General features: G+C 40.3%; 2 protein-coding genes and 1 long non-coding RNA gene across 5 annotated transcripts in view; 2 read left to right on the forward strand and 1 right to left on the reverse strand.

Annotated features, from left to right (window-relative positions):
- lbx2 (ladybird homeobox 2) overlaps positions 1–19,117 on the forward strand; it is a 34,160-nt gene extending 15,043 nt beyond the window's left edge. Inside the window, exons 3-5 of one of the 2 annotated variants that reach the window (XM_077732146.1) lie at positions 8,239–8,391; positions 16,230–17,195; positions 18,246–19,117. In XM_077732146.1, the coding sequence (XP_077588272.1) occupies positions 16,844–17,195; positions 18,246–18,748 (855 nt within the window). In that variant the 5' untranslated portion in view covers positions 8,239–8,391; positions 16,230–16,843 and the 3' untranslated portion in view covers positions 18,749–19,117. Of the gene's footprint in view, positions 1–8,238; positions 17,196–18,245 lie in introns of both variants that reach the window. The other variant, XM_077732145.1, reaches the window with a different exon arrangement.
- Positions 19,118–21,188: 2,071 nt separating this feature from the next.
- pcgf1 (polycomb group ring finger 1) lies at positions 21,189–23,894 on the reverse strand. 2 transcript variants are annotated; one of them, XM_077733371.1, is made up of 9 exons: positions 23,738–23,894; positions 22,805–22,907; positions 22,332–22,484; positions 22,189–22,260; positions 21,981–22,086; positions 21,856–21,898; positions 21,689–21,772; positions 21,526–21,606; positions 21,189–21,393 (listed from the first exon to the last, which is right to left on the reverse strand). In XM_077733371.1, the coding sequence occupies exons 1-9, from the start codon at positions 23,822–23,824 to the stop codon at positions 21,343–21,345; spliced, it is 780 nt and encodes a 259-aa protein (XP_077589497.1). In that variant the 5' UTR covers positions 23,825–23,894; the 3' UTR covers positions 21,189–21,342. The 2 variants fall into 2 exon arrangements, with proteins under 2 accessions (XP_077589497.1, XP_077589496.1); XM_077733370.1 differs by having other exon boundaries at positions 22,805–22,910.
- The window catches only part of LOC144207734 (uncharacterized), a 39,745-nt gene continuing 38,716 nt past the window's right edge, over positions 23,185–24,213 (forward strand). Inside the window, exon 1 of the long non-coding RNA XR_013328778.1 lies at positions 23,185–23,908. This is a non-coding gene — a long non-coding RNA (uncharacterized LOC144207734). The remainder of the gene's footprint in view (positions 23,909–24,213) is intronic.

Consider the following 24,213-nt stretch of genomic DNA (forward strand, 5'->3'; position numbering starts at 1 on the left):
ACAAGAACCATTCAAATTACAAATAATGTTTTACTTTAACCTGTTATCCAAATGATGTAAATAATAATACCTTCTTTAAATTAATAATTCCTATTGATCCATGCATTTTAAACAAATCTTGTAATATACATTTTTACCACCACTAATCAAGTGTTTGATTATTTATTACCCCGTGTTTCTTTAGCAGAAAACCAGAAAAGTCCAAGAATTTTAAAACCAAAATACTTCAAGAATCATTGATCATTAACAACTACTATTACAAGATCATCTAAAAAAATTATATATCACAAAAATTTCCCCGGAGACCACAAATGATATAGTACTGTAAAGGAATTAATTTCTAAGTATAGTCTAAAATACACATTTTCACACTCTAACCAATTTCTTTTGCTTTGCTTTAACAATGTTTATTTTGGATCGCTCTGTTTTCAGAACAGCGATTGTGCACTAAGTTCACAGCCTCTCAACGATCTATTAGTGCAGGAATAATGACGGTGTTGAAAAATCTGACAAAACAATTGGTTAATCTTACAAATGATGAGGATTTTTTTTTCTGCAGAGTCAGAAATCCCCCTCGGGGTAAGCAAAACACAAGCGAGCATTGGTTAAACGTCACGAGAGGTCAGGAGTCTCGGATACCTTGGCTTGACCAGACAGCCGCCTCGGTTGTGCGGTACGTCGCCAGGCTCTCACGTTACACCGTTGTTCGTGCAACAGGCCGAGAGCTAGCATCAATTAATCTTACCCTTGTAACACGGTATAATTTGCCATTACAAAAGCCATTAAACCCGGGGGCCTGCTTCTGCGCTCCTGGGACTGCTCTGGGGGAGGAGATTTGGGGTTAGAGGGGGTATCAGACAGTCATCCAGTTGGCCCCTCGGACCCTGGACAAGCCCCCTTCTGGAATAAGGACAGGTACTTAAAAATAGGGTGAAAAGATCAGCACAAAGAAAACAAGGATGATTAATGGTGAAAAATGAAGGCCCTTTTGGTGGCTTTCATCTGGCTCTGATTCGAGTCTTTGGCGAACCATTAACCCACAGGACAACTGTCCAGAACCACCGTGAGAAATGAAGCCCCAACCCACCATTTGGGCTCGTAGCGTGATCCGCTGATCTCATCGGTGATTTAGTAAGCAGATGCGGGTCTCGCATATCAGCGTCTCGGCGACATAAAACGAGTGAGGCGAGACAGCTCAACCACGCTAATGAGTTAGCTATCAAAGTAAAGAAAGGTCCAATCAACATTTTCAAGTAAGCTTACAGAAGGATGGACATTTTCAAAAGGTTTATGATAGATTTACCCAAGTATAATTTCAGTATTAAGGAATCTTCAAAACTAGACAACTCTGACTCACATCCAAATATATGTGATCAGGGAATATTTATTCTGTTCATTAAAGTGTATTATCTAATCTATATTTGAGTCCCTGTTAGTATCTGTGGCATCAATGACTACTTAGGGGGTGGACATCCAAGTAAAGTTGACTGGAGTTGATTTCATGTGAATTAAGCTCAGGCACCGCCATTGTCAAGCCGCCTGCTAACGTAGGGCGTAAATAATAGGGCCGTGGCCGGCGTGGCCGGAGCACCGGCACGGTTCGTGGCAAGTACAAAGCCTGCACCTGGTCTTTGAGTGAAATCAAATCTATGCTGAACTCTGCCTCTAAACTCATTTGAGCTTGGCGATCCAGAAATTTTGGATCGGGAGTCAATGGGAGTGGTTGGGGTTACGATAGAGCAAAACATACTTTCACGCCATTAATCCAACGCCAACCCTTTATACTTATTTTCATACAGGTCCTTCAAACTTGCGATACCAGGTTACTCCTAGCAGCTTGCAGAAAATATAGCAGCAGCAGTTAACGGTGATGTTACTTTTTTCTGCTTCAGTTTATTGAAATTCATAATTGATTCCAAATTGTTTCCAAGCTGCCAGGAATGCTTTGTGTTTATATTCCGACCTTAATATGTGATCCCTGGCAGAAGCCTGCCCTACATGAGTTTCCCCTTCTTGGTCTTTAAAACTCACTAAATAAGCGTCATAATAGCTGGTCATTAAAGTGTTTTCTATGGATTGGCGCCAACTAAAGCCTCGGCGTGTAAGCCATACGATCAAGGAGATCGATAAACCAATTCCTCTTGGTTATGTTTTCCTTGTACGCCACAATGAGTTGAGTGCTGATTAAATCACAGCAAATTATCTCCTCGGGATTTATCGGGGCATGAATTGACTTTCTTTCGGCGAGCCGGCCACGGGAGAGCGGCCGACGCCTGCCGGGAGGGAGAAATAATCATTCATTAACCTCCGACCTTGCGAGGAGTGTCAATTGAGTCACCCCGTCGGTGTTTTCGTTCCCCCCTCGAGCGGCCAGCCGAAGCAAATTGACAATTTACACGCCGCAGCCCAACTTTATTAACCTGTGCTGCCATGGCCGCGTGACCAAGCACAATTTCAGATCTTCTCGATAACACATCTTCAAGCTAAAACAGTGGGATCTGATGTGAAAACATAACTTGACCGTAATTTACTATGTGTGACGAGCTCAAAGGGATTGGATGAGTACATCATCTTGGCGTTTTTTTCTCTTTTTTGATGTATCACAAAAGCTGCCAGTGCAAAAATTTTAACCCGTTTTTTCCCAAGTTTGATGTCTTCATATGGTGGAGGTAAAGAATTGTATTCCTCCCTTCACACATATGGATCTTTTCACGTGAAGCCATCTGATTTGTTAGCGTTGCTTCTTTAAATGTGTGTCGGATGGCTTTTGTTGTAGTTAACTGCTTATTGTTTATTGGCCCTCTCGTTCCACATTTTAAATTATTTCAAGCAAAGTCAAAAGCCAATAGGGAACTGTAAATCTTGCTGTGAAAGAGCAAATTCTTAACGTTTTATTTTACATTTCTGTCCAAGCAGAAGACATTCATTCCTAAAGAAGAGGAACAATAATTGGGTGTTTTTTTTGTTATACATTGTACTACATTTTATAAACAAAATATTCTGCAGTTTAACATTAATACATTTTTTAAATACTAATGGCAATTGAGAATTGGACAAAAAATTGGAGTTTGATACATTCCTCTTTCCCTACAGTTGAGCTTTTGCTCAAATTCAGCAAAAGTGGTCCCAACGACTTAAACTACTTTTCCTTACTTATTGATGAAATTGTGGATGGCAGATTGTAGATGTGCGTCATTGTGCCGCTTGGCTCATTTCCTCACACGGTAGCCGAGAACTCAACCACGCTGCCCTCGAGATCTTTGCCTGTGACATTAATAGGAGCTACAAGTGTGCGAGACTCGACACGGTGTAAAAACAAACCAAATGTCAGCGCGGCTGCCCGAGCACCGCCGCCACAGCCAGAAGCACACGTAATGAAATCTCAGAAGGGTCTGTTAGTACGCTGCTGACCTTTTTATACATTTATTGTTCTCCTGACATTTCGCTCAGACAGAAGAGGTGAAAGATGGAATGAGGTGCCAAATGGAGATTTTTCACCCTCCATCTTGATGATTTTTATCGATCCAAAGTCTGAGATTGGACTCGATTTACCAAGGACGTTATAGCTTTTAGGAGGATTCACAGCTACAAAGAAACCTTAAATGACATCACTTTAGCAAACCGTTTTTAGTCAAAGTGCCATTGTTGGCAAAATTATAAAAGTTATAAGATCTCATAAAAATATTGATTGTAATTATGACATATGTAAGTGATTTTTGAAGCACAGTAAGCTACTCTATGAATCGATGTAAAAAAATAATTCATCTAGAAACATGGGAAGATAAATTGCGTTATAGCAGGGATGTCCAAACACAAGATGTCCCTGTTTTGCTTCAGGTCAAAATAAACTAAGCAGTTGGACTGCAGCAAATTATGAAAATATAATTGAATATGGCCCACATTAGAAGCTTGAATTATGTCTATCGTATGTTGTACTTTTTAAACTTCAACACCAGAAGGAGCTAGTCACAGTGCCAAAACCTGACATTTTGAAAGAAATGATCGGGCCTAATTTCCGATAACGTGATTATTTTTGCCAGCCCTAACGCTGTCTCCGACAGGAGGCAATTTACAGTATTTAAGGCAAACATTTGGTCCCATTTACAAATGAATATTTGAGTGCAAAAATTCCCCAATCGTAGAGGTATCCTTTGCTCTAGCAGCTATCATTTATAATTTTGACCCAGTCAAACTGGACATTTTGTGCATACTGGACTCCTTCCTTCCGCAGGCACTCCATCACAAAACAGGGGGAGTTGCTACCAGATGGTTAAACAAACACATCGCCCAACTGCCCATAACTCATATCCATTTAGCACCCTCTTGTCAACGTGGCTTTCCCTCACCGAATACATCGCCCCATCCGCATGCAGAGGTGAATGGGAGGTGTAAAAAAAAAAAAAAAAAAAAAGACGTAAATGCGGAAATAATGAGTATCCACATGTAATTCCTGGGTATGTTTCATTTTAGTCGCCAAGACTATCCATCCTCAGAGGCTTCTTCAGGGAATGATACCATACTATATACACTTTAAAATAAAGGTGGATATCCAAGTAGATTATTTAAAGGGAAAGACAACACGTTTGAATCGGATAAATATTTTTTTTGTTTATTAAAACAGTACATGGATCATAATTATAATTGTATCAAATTGATTTTATCTATGCATCCACTGAAAACACCAGAGAGCAAGATGCACCCACAATTTACCTTAGGGTTTAGGGCAATGTAGGTCCATGGGTCACATAGTTACCCTCCACTTCTTCGATGCCTGAAAGTTTTACAGGGTACTCGAGTGGATAATTTACTATCTTAATCTCCGTCTAATTTGAAATGCCGTTGAGGGACGAGAAATCCTGTATCTTTCCATCGCTTTTTGCCCTTAAGCTGATGAAATGTTCTGCCAGAGGCCAAGTGGGACAACCTGGTCTGCATCCTTGCCGTGTACCGCAGCCGTCCCGTGTTACGATTTAGGTGAAAAGGTTGAAAAGATAAGAATTATCTGGGACGCGTGATTGTCTGAGGCGTGGATAATTGACATGCGCGCCATTGATGGCCAAAAACGTAGGCGTGCCGATGACAGCTCAACTGCATTTGGCCCCCGAAATGCCCAAAGGCTGATCTCATGCGCTTGAACATCAAACGGCGCGCAGCCCTGTCAATCTAATAGCTCTGGATGTAGGATTTATTGGCTTTTCACGGGCCAGAAGAGACGAGCGGCAAAAGCAAAACCAGATTTTCTCTCCCGTATCAGTTTCGCCTTGTCAGTCATCCCCTCATAAGAGCACTTTGGATACAAGCTCTGCTAAATTGTTCTTTCAGATTAAAGTATGTGTTCCTTCACGTGGTGACAGTCCAAATGTTACCGTCCGTTATTACGGTTATGTGAAGCAGGGGAAAGCAATGACTAACTCTGACCTTGCCTCTTGAATCCGAGATTAATCGCAATTAAAAAGGTCATTGCTTCCTAACAATAAACGAGTTGCAGTTGGTGATGTGCAGTTCACTTGAGGTAGATAATCAGTCTTAACTCATTCACTCTCACTGATTGTGTGTTGTGGTAGTTAATAAAAGAGGGTAATTGATATTGGAAATACCTATCGATGGCAACATGTTTTATCCATTTTAATTTTGTGCTTGCAGGATTACCTCTCACATTTGTTATAATATAGAGAGTGGTGACAATCTTTGTGTTAATGTCATTAATGAGTAGACTGGCTTTTTTCTCCTGATGTAACAACAGTGGGGGAAAAAAAACATGTGATCATCTGGACCAGAACCAACATTTAACGGCTCCCTGTCTGGCTAAAGCCTCACCCATCTGCAAAGTTTATTGGAAAATTGCTGGGGTTATAAAATGTACTCCTGATTTTACCTTTTTCATTTTCACTGCCAGACGCTCTTAAATCTCTTAATGTTCTTGATTTTGAAAGTTTAAGGAAGATCCATGGCAAACTGGCTCCTGGAGCACTAAAACAAAACATGACTGTCCAACAATAGCAATTTATGAACAAAACATTGACAGGACCTTAAAATGACTTAAACATGTTTTGTTTTGAGTGCAGCAAAAGAGCTTAAAGGTTGGTTTGCGGTTTCAAACAATCAACCCTCATCTTAATGACTTCCTACAGTCACCAAATAACTAAAGCAAGTGTCCTTTTCACCTATTGCTGCATCTCAGTTACTTTGATCTGTTCTTTCAATTTTTTTCCGGGAACTCATTTCTAGCTCTGCTTTGGCCAAAGCCTATTTGTCTTCACTCTGGCGCAAATGGCAACCCATTCCCTTGCACTCCTGCAAATTAATCACCAAACTACATTTAGCATTGCACAAACTGTGTCTGTTGACAGTGGCTGACAATTGCAGGGATTTATTGATTATGTGAAATGGGTCTACATCGGATTGCTTTCAGATATCATCTGTTAGCTGACTTTTCTTCATTGGTTGCAAACCAAGGTTCGACGGTAACAAATGACAGTCTGTAAAACGTTGGAGAAAGGGGGGCTTAAAAGCCAAGGACATGAGTCAGTCGGGTTTCTCACGGATAGGAACGTAACTTAGAGGAACTCCATTTATCTCTGTTAACTCTGAAAAAAAAACACTTGTCCATGCTTAGATTGCATTGCCAATGTCCTGTGATGTCATTCCCTTGGCGCTAGGTGATATATGCATAACGGCTGCCAGCGCTTTGCTCACGGGGAGACACGGTAAGAGGTTTAGAAGGCCTAAATTATCAGCTGATAGAGACTTCCACATGCGAGTGGATGCCAATGAGGGGTCGTCCTGGAGCCACGGTCGATCCGTGTCCTGCGAGTGTAGACTCAACTTTTCCCCGCTGTTGCCAGAGTTTTGATGTTCCACAGGATAGCTGCACAGCAGGTGGACACGGCACGACTTGGATTATGTGCATCGGCTTGATGTTCCCTCTGAGTTTTGTTCTACGTCTACCTTGAAGGCATGAACAGAGAATCCGAGTGGAAGAATGTTTAAGAGCAGCAGTGTAGTCGCGTGCTGAGAGCTATCCTGCGGGGAGTTCTTGCACTTGTCAAAAGGCTGTGTCGGTTCTGCTGCTTTAACAACTCTGTCAAGTTATTCCTCACAGGGACCGTTACACAAGACACATACACTAACTCACAAGGAAGATAGGGGATATTTGGCTATTTGTTGAAATTCCACTATGTTCCTTCATAGCAAACTTTTTTTTTCTTTGGCAAAGTTTTAAATGCATGGTAAATTTACACTGTAAAAAATTCCGATGTATAGTACACATATGAATGCATGTGCATAGGCAATTTACACGTTACGTCTGTGTTCCAGCGTAGCTCAGCAGTCAGCACGTTTGGCTGACAAGATGATAGTGTAGTTTTGAATCCCATTTAGGAAGGGAGAATAGAAAAGGTTCAAAACTTGAACAGTGTGATAATGAATAATCATTGGCTGGTCTGTATTTGCAATGACCGTACATTAATTTAGGCTTCTTTCCATTTGCAACACCAAACCAAGGAAACGGATTGGCTACTGTCCTTCAATTTTCTTTCATTATTTTAGATAATTTGCTGTCATAGATGATACACGTCAGATCTCTTTAAACTGTGATGGCTGTTCAGCTTTGTTGGTGAAAGAAAACAGCATGTCCGACTTCACGAATAGATGTAAATGGCATTGTTATCTTAGTTTAGGCATAGACATCCAGTTTCCTTTTGTGCAATCGTACACTGTCATTGACGTTTGCGTTTCGGGTCAGGCACGTAACAGCAAAAGCACTTTAACGAGGTTTTTATCACATTGGTGCAGCTAAAATTGCCCTCATGTTTCTTTAAAAAGCCAATGGACTAATTAGTGTGCAATAATGTTCAAAGCTGCTTTCCGGGCTACAGCGGCCTTTCGACTCCTTTATCAATGTGACTTTTTCATAGCTGCTCATCCCAAAGGAGGTCATTATGACCGCAGGGATCAATATGGTTTAAAAATATACATCCACGTTGACAATTAGTCAATGGTGCCTCACAGTGCATGTAAATGACTAAACAAAACCTTAAACCTTGTCTCTTCAAGTAATGGCATGTTCAATTTAAAGTAGAGTTGCTTGTCGCTTGAGGGGCTTATCAAGGATTTGAAACTGGATTGTAATTAAAGGTCACTTAAAAATGGGCCTTCAAATATATTTGGCAGAGTTTCTACCAAATGTAATGTCAATTGGTTGTTAATGAACTGTGCCGGTTTCTTCTTTGATTGCAGTTTAGGAGCTGAGTGCCGCATGTGTCTTGCACCACCAGTATGGGGGACAGCGGGGAGGGTTCTGGTCCACTCCTACACAATCAGTGTCGCCCCCGTGCTCCCTTTCACCGTGGTCCGGCAAGTGAGACGGAACACGCGACGCTGGGAATTGAGGTACATTGATTTATCCTCCGCCACGTTTCACCGAACCACGCAAATCATTAACCTCGCCGCCACGGAGAGAGGAAGCTACAACAACACTATCTTTTAGAGGTTAATTAAAAATAAAAGCATGGGGGGAGGTGAGTTTTTTACACCAGGGAATACTGCACCAACTTCTAAATGAGCCCAAACCCAATCGCAAGGTAGATTTGAGTTAATGGGTGTTTTAAATGTAGTTAAATTAGTTTTCAGATGATACAAAAATATGAATATATAAAAAAATTGTGAGGATGGATACAAGTCTTTTTTTTCATTATCGTTTCGAAGACCCGTAAAAATCTAAAAGTAGTAACCAATATTTTTAAAATAGAAATCCGATGGACGAATGCTCTGTGTGGATCTTTTGATACATTACAACTTCAATTTCAGCTCCACATTCTTTTCCCCATTTGCCTTTTATAGTTTCAAATTACAACCAGTTGCAAACAAGCCAGCCTGTAAGTTTTGCCTGTGTGTGTGGGTATTTTTTTTTCTACCATAAAAGTATATTAATCCAGTCCCTGCTACCTACAATCTGGTTAATAAGATTCAAGCAGTGATTCCAAGCTGCTCCTGAGGTCTTGTTTCTTATGTTGAAAATTTAAGCAATAACATTCCTGCTGTTTGCCAACATGCGACAGATTCCAAACAGACAATAACTGATGTTTAAACGGCGGTGTGAGAGGTGTTATTTTCTATCGAGTGATGGGCACGCTGACACAAAGTAGACTTGAGCACTTTACAGAAAGCGCTGCGACGGGTTTATACATTCTTTATGAATCCTAATAGAAAAGACTCATTATGTTTATCACAGAGCAGCATTTCTGCAGCCAATATTGCTTTCTCGTAAGAAGGCCCTTGATTAGATTGCGATCACGCTCGAAAACGAGGCGTTTTTATTTGCCGGCTGCGGTTGTTTACGGCGTAAATGGGTTAGGCTGTTGCAATTGTGCCAGAGCGTGATGCGGATCAAGCTGATGGGCCTGTTGAGCGCCGTTATTGCGCCGGTGCACTGGCGGAGAACACTCGGGAAATGATGCTCGCGCCTGTCAGAGCGCGTCCGCCTTTAGATGTGCGGGTAATTACTGAACCTCTGCTGACTCAGGAAGCACAAACAAGTGCACAAGGCATGCTGCACACTTGCAACAGTGACAAAGTGCCCTAATTCTGTCAAATGTTTGTTAGAAAAAAGTGTTAAACCAAAATTAATTGACACTGATTAAACGTCCAAATGGATTGGACGGTGATGGTGGCCAATGAATTCATGTTATTTAAAGATTTTTTTCCTCACAATTTTGTCATAATTATCCCAATAATTCTTTTTTTAACTGAATGGAAATTTATTTGATGTATATAACTTTTAATAACTTCTGAGATTAAGACTAAGATTTGGGGGAAAAAAAACACTTTCCTGAAGTCCAGTTTATTATAAATCTTGAAATTAAGCCTTTTATTTACAGTGGATTATGTTAAAAACAAGATTTGTACCAACATGTAAGTAGTTTTATCTTATATCTTTAGAAAATAAACAAATGCCGTTTAATTTGTTTATTCCAAAATAATTTAATTGAGCAATATTTGAAGTTTTGAGCCTAAAATGGAGGGTAGTATTGCTTACTCTTTTCCCAAACAGGCTTTTGTTGCCGTGATGATAACACTCTCTGTTGCCGCTCTGAAATTTGAGACATTTTTTGCGGCGCTGCCTTAGAGAAATCATTTAGTGGGCGATCCCGCCGCAGTTGAAATTAAATTACAGATTTGCCGTCTCCCATGGCAACCACTCATGGGACGGCACGACGCTTTAGCGAGAATAAGCCTGTCCCTTTCCTGACGTGAAATATTTGCCGGCTTTATTAGCCTCTGGAAATTGGCTTCAGTGGGAGGCAGGAAAACAAATCATTTGAATACATACTCGGGTGTTCATTTCAGCGCTGTCACTTAGAAAACGGGAGAAGGGGAGGCGGCCCGTGTAGAGTGCTTTGTGCCCCTGACAGGTTTGGCTTTGTGTGTGATGAATGGGGCTGTCACACACGGTGACAGTTTTGTGTTCAATACATGTGGATGTACAATACGCTCTGCATCCCTGTGACAAGCTGGGAGGCTTTTTGTCCCGATAATCTCCATAACGTTTAATCTCCGTCTGTTTACGGCCCATGTGGTCACCGAAGGCCTGCGCCGATCTCGCTTCTGGGAGACACAAGATTGAATTTTGTCTTCAACTGTTCCCCCCCAGCCCTCCACTCTTCCCTTGTTTTTCTTTTTTTTTTTGTCCAAAGTCAATATGTGTCTTGGAAAATGGAAAGTCCGGCTGCATGCGTACATTATAGTATAAAGCCTGACTCCAAACTCCTTCTAACGCTTGACACTTTAATCTATGTGAGGACAGTCCTTGACTTTTCCCAACAGGTGACATGGACCTACTGGGATCCATTAAAAAAAAGCACCTTTGGGAAGTTAGGCAGAATCCCAATGTGTAACAAAGAACTATAACAGCAAACTCAATAAAACTAACTCGGCCATCCGGTGAAGGTCAGCATTCCTTCATCGGTTACTACTTGCTGGAGCTACAGTAATTTTTGTCTCACGTCTATGAACCCAGCCTCGCTCTACTTGCCAAAGAACAAACTTTCAAAAACCCAAACTCTGGTGCAGTTTAAAGGATCCAGTTCTTATTGAGTCGTGGTCTCAGAAATCAGCTCTAAGTACAAACGATTTTGTAAGACACACCCATCCGAAAAAGCCACTGAAATGAGCTCAGATTGCAATTAGGTCATTATTAGTTCCAAGTGAAGAATCCATCAAAAATCATACCTTGGAAGTCATAATTTTTTTTTTTTGCATAACCATCCTCGACCTAAACCAGGAGTCTCAAACCTGCTGCTCACAAAAACAGTTTTTATTCATTTACCGAAGTGAATTAGACACATGATTGAAATGTAATTCCTAAGTGATTCCAGGTGTAAGAAAAATATGTACATATATATATTTGTTTTTAATTTTTTAAAATAAGTACACATGGTAGAGTACTAGGTTGATTTCACTTATCCAAGTTTCAGGAGCCAAAAATTGTATCAATTGTTATTGCGTTATGTACATTGTTAGATGGACAACTTTTATGTCAATGTATTCAACCACTAGTTATTAACTCATGAGCTGTCATTGATAGCTAACACTACCATTAGGTTAAAACAGGTATTTCTCTTTTTGTTTATTACTGCAGGACAGGTAATCAGTGTACCCATTTGTAAATGATAATTGGCCTCGTAGCTGACTGATTACTGCAACATTAATTAGCGTAACGTGAAATGCGCTGCAAAATCCCTTTTAGCTCCAAATAGGAAAACAACTTTCCATCACACACTGTCCTCGTGCTGATGTCTAACCCAGAAAAGAAAAACAAAACTCCATCGGGATTTTTCCTTCCCAGATTGAGAGCCCGTTCTTAATATTTACGAACTGCAGTGACAGTATAAGTTATGGCGGGGAGCTGGCCAAAAGACCTTTTCTTGCCGTTTTCACACTCTTGATATTTTATGTTTCTCACATGTGCTTTTAATGTTATTTCCAGGTTCCATTAAGAGTATTACAAATAGTAACTAGAACTACAAGTACACTGATGGAATACATTGTACTGTTTTATCTTCTGATAGTCCCTTTATTTTGTATTGCATTCATTTATGGGTGTATATTAATATGCCATCAAAAATATGGTTTTATAACGTCTGTGTTGAGGTCAGGGTGGACTTCACATTATTTATAGTAAAGAAAAAATTAAAACAGATGATTAGTTTTTTGGGTTTTAACAAGCCATTAGGACAACAACCAATGCTAGACAAAAGTTGAGTTTTTCTTATAGAAAAAGAATTGTTTACAGTTTAATGTTGAATAAAATTAGGTCTAATCGAATGCGTTGATGAGAATTACGGACCAATAATTAATTCGGTGAATTATTTGACTAGAAAACAAGTCAACTTTACGTTTGATAATTGTCCTCAGGTGAACGAAACCTATCCCAGCTGACTTTGGGCCTGAGGCGGGGGAGGCCCTGAATTGGTTGCCAGCCAATCGTAGGGCACAAGGAGACAAACAACCATTCACGCTCACACTCATACCTAGGTTGCAATTTAGAGTGTCCAATCAGCCTACCATGCATGTCTTTGGAATGTGGGAGGAAACCGGAGTACCTGGAGAAAACCCACTATGGCCCGGGAGAACATGCAAACTCCACACAGGTGGACCGACCTGGATTTGAACCCAGGTCTCCCACTGTGAGGCCGAAGTGCTAACCACTCATCCGCCGGGCCGCTCTATTTCTTTATCCTCCCCTTTGGATTTTTTTTTCCACACAGATGGATTTGTTGGTTTCACGAAGTCCCACAGATCAGGTGGGCTTTGTCAACGTGTTAAACTTTAATACTCGGGATCATTTATCTTTACGGCCCGAATTGGGAGACTGTCAACTAGCAGACAAGCTACTTCCTCATTTGGTTTGGGAGCAAAGTGGAGCAAAGAGAGAGGGGGATATGCGGCGGTGGTGGTGATGGAGTGAACTGAATTGGGCTGGGGGTGTCCTAATGAAATCCTGATGTCAAGAGGGGTGAGGAGAAACAGGCCAATCCATAGGGCGTCACGGCATCTCTCCGAAGACGCACTTTGCTCATCGCGCCGGCCTCATTACCTCGGCCGAGGTCGCTTCGGGGAGCCGCTGGAGGGGTGAGGTGGGCAGGGGCCCCAGCGGCAAAGGATAGAATTGCAGTGATTAATTTGACCCAGGATCCCCAGGAACGCGGCCTTCTTGCAACCATTTGTCTTCATTTGCCAAGATATGGCCAGTGACATGAGAAGATAGGCCTTAATAGTCCTGAATGGAAGCCAGCTTCTCTCTCTTTTTTTTCTATGAAACAAAAACAGAAAGATTTATAGATTTTTATCGCGCTACAACGCTATACAACTCTAAAATACTCAATTATATGTTGGTCGATGATAACAAAACAAAGTATATCAAATACATGTTGGGTAATTCACTGCTTTGTTAGTTGTTGTTGTTTTTTATTACTATATGTATATACTAAAGAGCTTTTCAGTTTTTATTTATTTGAATGTTAATTCTGTTTTTAATTATAAGTAGGCAATTAAAAATCCATAGAAAATTACATAGTGCAAATGTTTAATAACAAGTATATATATTTAAAGTTCTGACTTCTACCATACAAAGGGTTAAATACAGTCTAGGATATTTCTGCAGTTTGGTGCAACTGAACTTGGACATGGATATAATATAATTTTCTCCCAAATGGAACAAAAGAAAATAGATCTCACATTGGATAGTAATAATTGTATAAAGCTTCCAAATGTTTTAATGTTTAACACAGTGATTTAATGTCAAATTATAAGGAAATAATGTTGTTTTATGTTATTTCTTTTTCTGAGCACAAAAATTATTTATGAAACATAACAACAAATAATTCCTCCCTTCATGTATTTTCTACAGCCATTTTTAAAATCAAAATGATAAGAAGAAACACACTTTGGTCATACACCCTTACACGTTAACATCTTTTCATATTATAATTTTATATGCTGATAAAGTGTGACTAAAAGTAACTTATTACAATTAAAATAAATGTAAAAATACACTTGTGGCCCCAACAGCATTATTTAGATGTTGTTTTAATTTCATAGTATTTAACTCTTCTATACCCCTCTCAATTATATAGTCCAGTTCATTCAAATTTAGAAGACTGGCTATGAATGCTGATCTTGCATTGGCAATGACGGCACTAAATGGCAATCCATTTTGACTGGAAAGCTCGGCAGCAATGTTTTGCTCATGCCTGCCTTGCTGGTCAAAATGGATTGGACGTCTTGTGCTGTCAATGAAAGCCATGACGTCCAATGAGTGCCTGTAAAGGGATAAATCGTATATTTACTTGGAATTCAATTTCGTTCAACAATGATTCTTCTTCTTAATGGATTTTTTCTATTTTAGACACTCGTTTTATTCTACCTTTATAACCAATGAAATATCACAAAATTGTGATGGTATATTGAGAAACAATCTTTTTTTTCTATTGGCAGGGAAATAAATATTGCAATATTAAATGAACATCTTATTGATATTTCGATTCGTAAATTCCATTGTGTAGCCCTATGTGACATTAAAACAACTAAATGCAACTCAAATGGTTCCATTCGCCAGTTAATACATTTGGGGTGAAATATTCCTCCGGGTATTATTCATTTTTACTACACACTTGCCAATTATGTTCTGTTTTTATGTCGAGTTTTTTTTTTTTCCGCAGGAGAACACTGCAATGTTTGGAAATGTTGATATTCTAATTTAGCACTAAACATTCTCATTTGATTACTGCTTACTGCACATTAAATTCGTGTTGTGCATTCATATCCTAATATCTGAAAGAAGTACAAAAATCCACAGCACAGTATAGCTATACATTTTTCCCATTTTGCTTTTTGTTATTTGTTTTTTTTTTTTTTTGCAGGCAGGTGACAAGTGTAAGCAAAACGCCACTTAAAAGGCTTTATGATGGATGAGGTCAAACAACACACCTTTCAATCAAACCCAATTTGAGGATTATTAACAATCGTATTCCTCAACGAATGAGTCGTCAAAAAACAAACAATTTATGGAATTGAATGTAAACAAAACGTGTTAAATCCAAAATCTGCCAGTGTTAAAAATGTCATTTCAATTTAGCCAGCCGTCTTGCATTCAATTCGAGTGTGATGTCTTAACAAAGTACTCCCCCCTTCCCTTGGAATAATGATAATAACAACAAAAAGACCCCCAAGGCAGCCTTAATAGAAGCTCTTGCTGTTTTATGGCAGGCACGAAAAAGGACCCCCATCAAGTGATGTTTTTTCAAATTCAGCACGCAAAATGTTCACTAATACGCCCAAAACGTCATTCAGGTGCTGACAATAAATAGCAAAAATATTTTTGGGACCAGAATTGCCATTTTGGGATGAAAAGAGGCCTTGAAAAAAGACCTTCACAATAACTAACAGCGTCGTTTAATTGTTATGATTCCTATTGATTGTATATTTTGGTGGAGGACCAGTTAAGGCATAATTAAGATGGGAGGAGATTCTTTGAAAGAGCAACAAAAATGTTAAAGCACTTTAAACAGATTGACTTGAATTCATGTATCTGAAATCTGGGTCTGTTAAAAAACATCTTTAAATGCTATAATCAAAAAGTTATATGGATATGCTTTGTTAAAATTGTGTCTAAGGGACATTAACATCTTCATGGGGCTATAAAAAAAACATTGATTTGTAGCATATCCCTCTTCTCTTTATTTATCGTAATCCAGTAAAATAATACTTTTATAAATGTCCCTATTTATCGGCTGTATTAATACAACCCCAATGTAAATGTCCCAAACGTTCATATATTAGTCATAAGTAAACCATATACCAGGTTTTTAAAAATAATTTCCCATTATTTTTGCACTGCATAATTGTTTTTAAATCCATCAAATTTATTTTACATGTGTATGCCCGTTATTTTGAACTATCTTACAAATGTTGTTTCTTAGTATACTTCCATTAAATCTCATGCAAACTCCACATATAAAAATGATTCATTCATAATTGGCATTGTTTTTTACTTTTTTCTTTTAATTTACAACACCTCTTTTGTTTTACATTTGAATTATTTTGTTCAAAAAACAAACAAACAAAATGACAATTTCCCCTGTGCTTTTTTGTGCATAATTACCCAACAGTTGTCTACTTAGCAATTAACCCATGTCTTTTGCATTTGTTTATATTGTCTGGATGAGTAGACTTTTTCTTTCTGTGGAAGAATGCCAAATATTTGGAAGCACATCATCATCACCATCATCATCAAGCCATGATTGGAGCAAACTCCTCCCATTTCTAGCCGGACTTGAGTGTTTTTTTTTCGAGGCGCGGCCCTGGAAGACGCGCAGGGGCTATGGAGGGAGATGCGGTGGTTGTTTGGGGGGCGTGGGGGGTTCATCGCTTTGGTGCCACCCCGTTCTAATTGAGCCTCGGCCAATCAACAACAACTCGTTAGCAGTCACCTTCTGCTTCCTCCTCCTGCTTCGGGACACTTTCACCCCCTTCTAACTCCTTCCCCTCCGCCTCCTTTCCCCGACTCAAAGTCGGTTGCTACTTGGCGAGCATTTGCATGGAGCTCCACGGACTATAGGTGCACTTTTGACGGGGGCGGGGGGACCCGATCCGAGCCGATCCAAGCCGAGCGAGCCGAGGCAAGCGAGCCGAACGAGCGAGTGTCGCCGGAGCATGCGATCTCAAAACCGGACGCTCTTTCATCCAAAGTTCCCCGGAACCACTTGTGGACTCTTCGAATGAAATAAGCAACGAACACCCCCAAACCCGGCGTCGCCGTTCTTTTTTTTTTTCCTCCCGGACGATGACCTCCAGTCAAGACATGAAGGCGAGCTCCGCGTTGCATTCGAGCGGCGAGGACCGGCGTCGCCCTCCCCTGGATCGGCTTCCTCCCCCGGCCAATTCCAATAAGCCGTTGACGCCTTTCAGCATCGAGGACATCCTCAGCAAGCCATCCCTCAAGAAATCGGCTGCAGTCGCCGCCGTGGTAGCGTCCAGCCTCTGCCCGAGTAGGCCGAGGGTTCTGGAGAAAGTGGCCGCCGCCAGTGGGCCTCGGAACGGCATCGGAACGCCGTCGTCGCCGCTGTGCGCTCTGGAGGAGTTGGCCAGCAAGACTTTCAAAGGCTTGGAGGTCAACGTCATACAGGCAGCCGAAGGTAACTAACTACATTTAACCATATTGTCACCATAAAACTGAATACATATGCAATGTTAGAAATAGAACATTTGCTAGAAATGACCATTTCGTTTTTGTCATTTTACATGATTAAGAATTAGACCTCTGTATATATTTTATTACAAATCGAGTCAGTTAAAATTGTTTCACTGTGTAATTTAAATTTGACAGTGAATTTATGGCATTAATTCAACCATTATTTCTGCATATTCGAAGGGCCTCTATTAGAATTGTATCAATTTTGTGCATAATCACTCCTGATCTAAAACGGCGAGGTCAGTCAAAGATGTCTTTATGGTAAAATTTAAAAGGGATGCATGCTTTCAAAAGCAGATGATTGACAGAAGGGGAATACTAAATTGTGAATGAGGGGGCAAAACAATATTGACCAAAAACATGTTCTAAATAAATATGCCAAAAAATTTATTTCATTTCTGCAGATGATACAGTTAAGTGGAAAATCATGAATTTAACTCCTTGAGTGAATATGGCAGGTGACTATTTTTGTTGGGGAAAAAAATAAGAATCAATTATTTTTTGAGTGCATTTTTATGTAATGAATGTTCCAATAATAATTAATACATTGCTAACATGTAATTGCAATATATCACCGAATGATAAAGACCAAAAAGTCCAAAAATTAATAATTATAATTAAAATATATTCTATCTGGGCCCTTATAATACACTTTGATTTAATTTTTCATAGTATTTACCTTATTGCCTTCCATTGTCAATGATAGATGTCCATTCAATTCATTTAAACCTGAATTATTTGCTATGAATATTTGTACTGGATTGGACGTCTAGCGCCGTCAATGCCACGCGTTAAATGAGCCCCCAATAGTGTGAACCCATTTAATGATCAAATGATCACTTCCAGTCCCAACGGATCGGACGTCTAGGCTCCGTCAATGGCAGCCCTTGAGTTCAATGTACCTTACATTTTGGAATTGAGACGAATTGACTTGATCACACGGTGAAATTGACGTTGTGAAATTCACCCCCCTCTCCTCTCCTACCTTTTGCAGGACGCGAGCACGTGAACGCGTTCGGCCAGCGACAGGCGTCGAAGAAGCGGCGAAAGTCCCGCACGGCCTTCACCAACCATCAAATCTACGAGCTGGAGAAGCGCTTCCTCTACCAAAAGTATCTGTCCCCGGCCGACCGGGACCAGATCGCCGGCCAGCTGGGCCTGTCCAACGCGCAAGTCATCACGTGGTTCCAGAATAGACGCGCCAAGCTCAAGCGTGACCTGGAGGAGATGAAGGCCGACGTGGAGTCTCTGAAGAAGATCACGCCCCAGACGCTCCACAAACTCGTGGCCATGCAGGATGACGTTGAACGCGAGGCTGCGGCGGGAGGACGCTGCGGCGCGGGAGGCGAGGCCGGAGAAGGGAGCTCTCCGGGCGGATCCCCCCCCAGGAACGCTCCGGTCTCGCATCGGATCTTCCCCCAGTCTCCGTCCTCGTCGCGCGGGCAGACCACCGACGAATTCTCAGAGGACGACGAGGAAATTGAAGTGGATGATTGACCTCCTTTCCATTTTTTTTTTTTTTTTTAACGAACAACATGCTGCCCTCCCTCAATTCCTAATCTTTTGCACGGATATTGACATAGAGAAGTGTTTTTCTTTTACTTTCATTTAATTTATTAAGGGCCTTGCAAAGAGGATTTCCTCTTTCAATAAACATTTGAATAGCCCCAATCCCTTTTATCTTATTTTTTGTTTTTGACAGCAGTTTGGATGATGGAACAAGTATTAGAGGTCAGCAAAATGAGGTGATCACCTCACTTTTACAGTGTATATATACATAGTAAATATATAAATATAAGGTCAACATGAAAATTTTAATGTATTTAATCAGCATCCATGTAAATAAACACTGATATTTCAAGGGGATATTTGAGATTTTTTTTATGGGAATTCTTGGTCATTTTCATGTTGTCCTTGTAAAAAAAATGAATCCTGAATACAAATAGAAAAAAATCATTAATTCGTGATATTGAATTAAAAGTTAAGTATTTCCCCTCAAATTTTTACACAATCTGAATTCATTTGTTTACAATAATCCATTTTAGAATAAGAATAAAGCCTAATGTTTAGTTGAGTGTAGTCATTTTCCAAAAGCATTTTCAGAAAAGGGTTAAAAACTCATTTTTGATACAAAGAAATCGAGTTACATTTTGGAAAATTACATTTCAGCGATATATGAAAACATATTTATTTACACACTACGTTTGTATCATTGACGCACTGTTCATGAAAATTCATCTCATGTGGTTTTGCAGTCTTTTTGTTTCAGAAAACAACTACGGTGAAATTGTACTACTTGAAGTGGAATAGCACCACGAAAGCTGTCCGATGCCCTCAAATTTCTTTACAGCTATCTTGTCAAACAGTTGCCATGTATCAACAACAATAACAATAACACTAACAGTGGTGCTTTTAGGCTGGTAATTAGTTTCCTTTTCATTCTTTCTGCAGCCCGGCAGCTTTCGACCGGCCGTGCTGGACCATATGCTTCCTTCACAACTCGAGTTGGGGGGCTCCCATGAATAGCAAATGGGAGGACACTCATGAATAACACGCGACACCATTTGCTGGGCATTCACTCATTCTTCTTTTCATCGAGGTAAGTAGTTACTCCACCATATCGCTTTAACACTTTTCCTTTCAAATTTGGGGAAAGTATTGATGCACTTTGGTGATTTACGCTTTTTGTTGGGTAAAATAACAATCTGCAGAAGCATTCACAAATTAATGATTTAATATTAGGGGTGTGTATACTAAAAAGAAAAGGATGCATCGACAAAAAGTATTGTGGTTTGTATTAATCCATAGAAAAATATAATATTTCGAAACAACACAAACAAATAGTAGATAATTATATTTTTTTACAGAAAAAAAATATGCGTGTGGACCAGACTGAGTTAAATGGGCTTGTATATTCCACTTTTGAAAATATAGTTGAAAATCTATGTATTTTTTTTTAAATTCAATTAGTATGATGAATCCTTTTTTGCTGGAATTCTACGTTAAATATGCATGTAAGCGACGTAAGACTGGCAACTTGCAGGCCTGCTTACCAAAGGAGGTAATGGGCTGTGAGCATACGGGTCCAAAGGTCAAGTGGCCACCCCCATTTTATTAGGCCCCGACACCCTCATCCAAAAAGACGACAGCGAGGGATGGTGTGGCGCGTGAGTCATGTGGATAGTGGCTGCATCAGGATTATTTATTATTTGTTTATTTTTGTGTGTGTAGAGTATTTACCAGGAGGGTTCGCTTGGCTGTCGGTCGGCACTCAGTAGTTGTGAAGTCAAGCGATTTCGTAATCGAAGCCCCTTTAACAGAGTGCTTATTTACGAGCATGTGACATTTTTATGTGTCTATCAATTTGAATGCAAGCAGCATTTTGTGCCACGGTGATCCACCGAGAACATTTCAACTATTAAAATGGTGTAAGATGAGCTTGGTATGATCACATGGCAATGAAGGCGATGTTAGGGGATGTTGTGGCTGGATTTTTTTTTTTAAAGTAATAACAAGGTTGCCTCCTGGTGGTAAGAAAGACGCTCTGCGAATTAGTATTCTATTTTAAAGAAAATGTAGATTGTTTGCAACTTTGGGAGGAATTGCATGAATAAATGTATCATATTAATTGGTAACATTTGCTTTTTTAATAATTAAAAGGGAAATAAACTTCCACTACAACCAACATTTTTTTTAAAAATGCCCTATTTTGGGGGGAAAAAGTAATTTCTACAAGCTGCCTAAACCAAAAGTAGATATTTTTTAATTGATACATAATTATAATATGATAGTATAATCAAGTTTTTAGATGACTTCAGTTTTTCAGTTCTAGAATTGTAGGGCAACCATTTGTGTTTAAAAAAAAAAGCCTTGCTAAATTTAGACTGCGAAATATGAGCTGCGTTGAGAATACGGTAAAAGATGAGTGAGGCTAACCTTGAATAGTTTGACATTTTTAATTTATCTTAAAAAATACAAAAAGGAGGGAAAATAAGTTCATGTACACAAACACTGTTATTAAAATAGAAATATGTATGGTACAAAATATGTACAGCTGTGTTGTTGAAGGCCAAAGTCGTCTCCTCTTCCTCCTATCTGCTGCGCTTGTCCTTGATGGTGTAGTGAAGCACCAGTGGTTGCGCCTGCCACACATTTTTTTTAGGTATAATTTACTTTTCAACTTATTGTAGTAGGTTTAAGGAACATATGACTTCATGGTAGATAGTGAAAAGATACATTTTCTATTCAATAATGAAAAAAAAGTATCAGTTTACCTTTCCAAACCAGTGCGATAACCATAACCGCTTCATGGTCATGTGATCAGGCAAAAACTCATTGTTGAACAACATCTGGACCTGCGGCGACAATCAGAGAATGTCTTTTTATTTCACCAAATAATTTGTATTTATTGTGGACAAACGCACCCGGGCCACCCACCTGATGTTTTTCCACGTTGAGTCGATGACAAAGCACTTTACGTAGATGCCTCACTTCCGCTCGCACCGAACAACGCACAAACTTCTGCTGTGCATTAAAAAAAAAGAAAAACACGTGTCGTCTTTCCCGCTCACGTAGCGCATTTTGAAATCAAAAGTTTGACTGACCTGCAACGTGAGCTTCGTCTTCTCCTTTCCAGCAAGCGACGAACTGCGTGGGCAAAACATTTGGAATCGCTCATTGATTGCAATGACTAAAACTTCCGCCGCGGGATCTCCAGAATTCATCTCACCTGAGTCTTTCTAAACACAACGACACTTGCTCGTCGTATCTGTAAAAGTGAGCCTTGGAGTGGTCGAAGCTGGTGTATGGCAAACCTGACGCGTCCGAAACACAATCTGAAACAACAGGCGCACAGCAGCTTAAGAACAGGCAGTCTAGAAATTAGTCAGTTACATTTAGGTCATTAATAAATGATGCCTTTTCTTTTTATGTCTCACCGTCTCCTACAGGTTGAATAACTCTTTCCAAGCCCCGTGACTGGTAGAATTCCTTTATTCTCTTGTCTTCGCCTGTTCAAATGGAAGCAGGGTGAGTTTGATTTTCATGCTTTTTAAAGCTAAAAAGAAAGGAGGGTGCGCACTTTCTTGCAGGCCGGGCACCAGCTTGTAGACGATGTCCTGCATGACCCGGTCCAGCTTGAGGTTGAGCAGTGGCTGTGTCTCGTGGATTTTGATGTTGCACATAGGACAGTACTTGCTGGTCTGGAGGTATTTTACTATACAACTCTTACAGACTGGAAAGTACACAGATAGATGGAAGAGAAAGATTTTAATTAATTTAATTTTTCTAGTTGCAGGAATGCAAGTCCATCATTTCCATTTCTTATTAAATTGGTATTCACTGTCAATAGTGTGTTCATTTGGCTCCATCTAGCGGTTGATTTTGGTTTCACCGTTCAGGGTGAATTGATGTCAAATGTGAGTGGAACAATTTATGCTTAAATTGTGATTTTGTTGATATTGACGTCGTCAAACGTGTAATATATTTTGACTACGAATGGCAATTGTTAGAGATGAAGTATGAGTTCCAAAATGAAAGGTTGAGAGGACTTACATGTGTGCAGACACTCGGTGATGGTGGTGGCATCGATGAAGTAGCCGGCACAAAGATAACATACAATGTGTTCATTCAGGTCCTTGATCTTCAACTTCACCTCCTCCTGGTAGAATGGACAGCATGTTAAAAGAGAAATTCTCTGACAATGTTAAAGTGAGAAAGAGTTATGAAAAGTTTTACGCGGCATGAACCTGCACTTTTCTTTTTTGTTGTTTCCATACCTTGCTCTAAAAGGGAAGTGTTTGCAAGAGGAAATAAGCGCAAGTTCAACCTGTAAACAGAACTGCATTCCCATCCATTTCTATATGGATAATAAATTGGAGATACGAGTTTTGAAAAGTTATCTCCTTGAGATCTGTCTCCACCGCTTGCTGACACTGAGCAGCAACTTTTGTCCTCCTCGTGGAAGGAATGACGGACAGACAGAGGACAGGCTGAATGACGGACGGACCAAGGGCGCCCAATCACTTTACTACCGCACGTGACAAACATGTAAACGAGAAAAATATGACTGAACTCGATACGTGAAGGGATTTCTGTACTTTTACGGTACCGCCAAAGAGCGCTTTCGGCTAGCCCGTGTCGAACAACACAACACGGACGCGCGTGCCCAGCTAGCAGGCGGACCTCCGCGGAAGTCCCAAGTGTTGACATATTGTCCAAAGCCACCAAAAGCGACGCTTCACCGGTTCCCGAACCCAATCGCCAAGCCCTCCTCCCCAAGTGCACGTCTCGCAGCCGTAGATCGCGGAGGGTCGACTCTTGCTCACTCTCCCCCAGCATCCCCTTCCTTCCCCCCCGTCAGTCCCTCTCCGCTCTGGCCATCAGCTCCGCGACAACGGGCGAGCGAGGGTCCGCTACCTAAACTCTTAAAACGGACGGCCGCGGCGGGTCCTGAGCGGTCGCCCCCTTCGTGCAAGTACCGCTCACCTCGTTCCTTAGCGGATCCAGCTTGTAGACAGTCTGCAGCTGGTTTCGTAGCCGCATCGCTATGGCCATCGGACCTTGTTCCGCCATCTTTGGGAATCGCGCTGACTTCCGGGTAAAGCGGAAGTCTCCCTTTCCGGGGGCCTTTTCGAAGAATGAACACAAGCAACTCAGGTAATCAACTTTTTATTGATTTATGAAATAAGTATTGGTGTATATCAGCATCCGGTGCAAATATACGCATGCGTATCCAGTGATCTGATCCATCTATGTTAGTAGGGGTTTAGCAGAGGTGAGTTGTAATGATTTTCGATGCACCTAGATAGTACCAGGTTTCCTTAAAACATTTTGACTAATGATTACAATCTATCCATTCATTTTCTATACTGCATATCCTCATTGTTTTATGTAGAAAATGTTTACTCGTTGGGAGATCAGATGGTTCAATATAAAGTTAATGTGTGTTTGGAACTTTGTTT

Source organism: Stigmatopora nigra, chromosome 14, assembly GCF_051989575.1.
Source record: "Stigmatopora nigra isolate UIUO_SnigA chromosome 14, RoL_Snig_1.1, whole genome shotgun sequence".
NCBI classification, from domain to species: Eukaryota; Metazoa; Chordata; class Actinopteri; order Syngnathiformes; family Syngnathidae; genus Stigmatopora; species Stigmatopora nigra.

Coding starts and splice junctions, on each gene's coding strand:
- pcgf1 (XM_077733370.1), bottom strand. CDS start 23,824: ATGGCGGAACAAGGTCCGATGGCCATAGCGATGCGGCTACGAAACCAG. Junction 21,899..21,980: donor TTGTGTTTAGAAAGACTCAG/GTGAGATGAATT, acceptor TTGCCCACGCAG/TTCGTCGCTTGCTGGAAAGG. Junction 21,394..21,525: donor TATCGCACTGGTTTGGAAAG/GTAAACTGATAC, acceptor AATGTGTGGCAG/GCGCAACCACTGGTGCTTCA.